General features: G+C 47.0%; 1 protein-coding gene across 1 annotated transcript; it reads left to right on the top strand.

The window, feature by feature from the left end:
- The first annotated feature begins 2,394 nt into the window (after positions 1-2,394).
- LOC137758690 (olfactory receptor 2T27-like) lies at positions 2,395-3,327 on the top strand. The gene has a single exon (XM_068534689.1). It carries the CDS (start codon positions 2,449-2,451, stop codon positions 3,325-3,327), a length of 879 nt encoding a protein of 292 aa, XP_068390790.1. The 5' UTR covers positions 2,395-2,448.
- Positions 3,328-4,161: the final 834 nt, after the last annotated feature.

Here is a 4,161-nt window from a genome sequence, read left to right as displayed (position 1 = left end):
ATGTACCCGAGAACTTGTTTTTATGCAGGATATGGTGAGATGAACAGATCAGTGGATGATTGCCATTGAAAAGATAGTTTGTTACTCACAGTTCCCAAGAGGAGGAGGAATGTCATACCACACAAGACCACGCAGGAAAAAACTAGGGTTGGTAAGGAGGCAGAAGGAGGTGGGTGTGGGGGAAAGCATAGGTAAAAGCCTTTAATGTGGTTTTTGGGGGGATAATTGGGTGAGACAGGGTAAGCAGCTGAGGAGGTTTAGGGTTAGTTTGAATAATTTTGGTGGGCTTAGGGCTACAAGGGTGGTCTCTCGTTGTCTGGGACCTGGCCCTGTGGTGATCTGGGGCATAAGGATAGTTTCCTGGACAGCAGGAGCCTGGTAAATGGAGGCAGATGGTTTGTTTTCACATCAAAGTCATTTTCCAGGGCAAGTTGTTTACTATCTCTATTAATTGGCTAACCCTAAGAGGGGCAGTTCTTCCCTGGTCTGCAAGGAGTCAAGACAACAAAGCATCATAAAACAGAGAAAATAGATGCAGTATGTCATATCTTCACTAAAAGCTCATCTTGAATGTTTGGGTTTAACAGTGTTAACTTCTTGTGCTTAGCTTCAGAGACAGGTTTTGGGAGTAGACCCTGCTACACTCTGAGTGTATTTGATTCATCTCTAAGGGATCTGTGTGCCCAGTGTGAGCAGCCTGGAAGAGGTGGAGTTTAAAGCCATGGATAAGAGGGGCCCCATGGCATAGCAGGAAGAGCCAGGACAAGCACTGAGGAGAGGATTTCCCTGTGATCTACTGTGAGACCCAAGGCAAGTCCTGGCTTCAAAGTTCCTTTACACCTTCAACCATGAGATGTGGGCAGTAGGTCTCAACTCAAACCACACATCAGAGTAGCGTGGGAGATTTGAGAAGTACAGGTGCTCAGGGCCCACTCCCAGGGAAGATTCAGGGAAACGGGAAATACATATCTCCATCAATTGTACAGCCCTGCTAGTGATTCTGAAGGACATGCAGATAAAGGCCATAGTCTCTCACATCTCTGACATGCTGTGCCTCTGAAACACTTTGCTGCTCCTCCAGCCCTGTCTCAGTGACCCAGTGGTGTCCACCAGCTCCAACATTCTCCCACGTTCTCAACTCATTATAGAACACTGGGCAATTTATTTCTCTTCAATCTCTCCATTTAAGTCACTTGCTATCAAACTCAAGCCCAGAAATACAAACCAGAATTCCAAGCATTCCCTAGGATTTGGGACCCTGGAACCACCAAAGAGCCTAGAGGCCTCGAAGGCTCATGGAATTTGCCTGGTGGCAACTCTCCGCAGGCTCTCTTACAGCAGAGCAAGTGGTTGGAGTTTTTCCCATGTCTACACCTTTTAAAACTGCCTTAGGGTGACTTCTTTCCCATCATAGCTTAACTTGACATTTATTGAAATTAACTTTACCTGAATAAATGTAATTCAAGAAAGGAGAACTTTAGGTCCCCAGATCCTTCCTAAGGGAAACATTGAACCTGATTTCCCTATTCCTACCATGAAGTCTACAGATTTATACTTACAATGAGGCCCATTCACTACCAAAAATTTTAAAAGCGATCTTCTTACTAAGATAATAAGACTCAGCTCTAGTGAGACTACTTAAACGAGGTGACAGTTATGAAGATGAGGACAACATACTGCCAGAAACCCATGTGAGAGCAATTACTGCATCTGAGAACAAAGAGTGTGTCTGGGACTCCTGAGGGACAAAGTGACAAGGGAAACAAGGCAAGACACAGGTCTGCTAGCTGATAAAACACACCTTGTCAGCCCCAGTCACAGGCTGTCATCTATTTCTAAGAGAAATGCATCACCTGAATCCTCAAGTAAATAAGAATTTTGAACCACATAATTCACATAATGTGTGGATCTAGTCCTCCGATTAAGCATGAGAGTAAATGTTTCATTGAAAAAAATTTTTCCTGTGTGCTTATTTATTTATTTATTGTAAATATTGCTAAGTATGCATATTTTGCAAAACATAAGGTGTTCTAACTTGCTGTGGTTTCTCTTCTAGCTTTTCGAGATAGAAACTTTGATCATTGGTTTTCAGTCTTTCTTCTTTTCTAACATTTGCATTTTGTGTTTTAAGTTCCCCTCTGAGCAGTGCTTTGGCTGCATGCCATGTCTTTTATAGTAGGTTCTCCTTGTGAAATAATGTTAACCCTACAAAAATTTGCAAATATATTAGCAAGAACCCCCACAGCCCCTTAGCCAGCCTCGCCAGTTACTTTCTGCCGTTTTCATCCATCACCTTCTCTCTGACTCGGGTTGGATGCTTCTGCGCCCTTGGTGAGCCAGTTCACTTTTCCTCCCCACAGTGAAGCTCAGCAGGAGGCAGGCAGGGGCTCTTGGAACCACTCCTCCACCACCGGCTTTGTCTTCACCAGCCTTTTTAATGACAGCCGGATGCACTTGTTCCTCTTCAGCATGGTAGTGGTCGTCTACACACTTGCCATGGCCAGCAACGCTGCCATGGTCCTCCTGATCTGGGCAGATGCCCGGCTCCACACGCCCATGTACTTCCTTCTCAGCCAGCTGTCCTTATTGGACATCTTCTTCACCTCAGTCACTGTCCCCAAGATGATAGCAGGCTTCCTCTTTGGATGGATAAGCATCTCGTTTGGAGGCTGTGGGGCACAAATGTTTTTCTTCATGTTCCTGGGGGCCACAGAGTGCATCCTGCTGGCCCTCATGGCCTATGACCGCTATGTGGCCATCTGCAACCCTCTGCGCTACCCGGTGCTCATGAGCCGCCGGACCTGCCTTCTCCTGGTGGCTGCCTCGTGGCTGGGAGGGTCCCTCAACTCCTCCATCCAGACCGCACTGACCCTGCAGTTCCCCTACTGCGGCTCAAGGAAGATCGCGCATTTCTTCTGTGAGGTGCCTTCACTGCTGAGGTTGGCCTGTGCTGACACGGCTATCTATGAGCTGGTGCTCTTTGTGACGGGCGTGGTGGTCCTCCTGGTGCCCATTGCATTCATCACCACCTCCTACGCCCTAATCCTGGCAGCTGTGCTCCAGATGTACTCTGCGGAGGGACGTTGGAAGGCCCTGGCCACCTGCTCCTCCCACTTGGCAGTTGTCAACCTCTTCTATGGGCCCCTTATCTACACCTACATGTTACCTGCATCCTACCACTCTCCTGGTCAGGATGATGTAGTGTCCGTCTTCTATACGGTCTTCACGCCCATGCTGAACCCTGTCATCTACAGCCTCAGGAACAAGGAAGTGACAGGAGCAATGAAGAAGGTCATAGGGAAGTGTGGGGTGAGTAGGACTGCTTAAGACCCAGGAGAGAGGGATCCCCACCTCTAAGATGTGCCTTTGGCTCCAGGAGCCCATAGTAGGATTTCCTTCCGGGATGAGAAGAGGCCCACATCCACATGTGGAAAAGTGAAAGGGACACTCCCCATTCCCTTCCAGCTCCCACACTTCTCTTCAGAAAGATGTCCAAATGATTCATGTCCACCCACCTTTCCCACCTCAACAAACTCCTGTCCGGCTTCTCCATCTATCCCTTGTCCAAAGCAGCAATCACTCATCATCTCTATGTCACTAAATGTCCAAGGACTTCCCATTCTCTCCAAAGGGCTCCCAAAGCCCTTAATCTCTGGCTCTTTCCTCAAATTTCTCATTTCTCCCTCTCCTCCAGCCACAATAACCCCTTTGCTGTTCCTCAGAATTCCTAGGCACAATCTAACCTATGGGTCCTTCAAAGCAGAGTTCTCGATGCATGGGCACTTTCCCCCACATTTTTTGCATGGTTTTCTCCTTCACTTCATTTAGGAACTGCTCAAATATGACCTTTTAGAGATGCCTACACTGGCCACCCTGTCCAAAATAGCATTCCCACCCTATCCCACCATCTTTTTCTAACTTTGTTTGTGCACTCTATGTTTCTTGTTCTCTTTAGAATGTGCAGTTCAGGAGAACAGAGGCTTTGATCTTTAATGCTGTACTTAATGCTGTACTTAATGTGAAGAGTGCCGGGTACACAGAGTCCATCAATAAATACCTGTTGAATGAATGGGTAAACCTAAAGAAGATTTTCTTACCTCATCCCAACAGCGTTGGCACTGTTGCTAGTTCCTCCTTGAAAATCTCTCTTCCCTTGGCAGT

Source organism: Eschrichtius robustus, chromosome 2 (assembly GCF_028021215.1).
Source record: "Eschrichtius robustus isolate mEscRob2 chromosome 2, mEscRob2.pri, whole genome shotgun sequence".
Classification (NCBI taxonomy): domain Eukaryota; kingdom Metazoa; phylum Chordata; class Mammalia; order Artiodactyla; family Eschrichtiidae; genus Eschrichtius; species Eschrichtius robustus.
The sequence above is the reverse complement of the archived record's forward strand: the minus strand, read 5'-3'. Positions and strand labels throughout refer to the sequence as shown.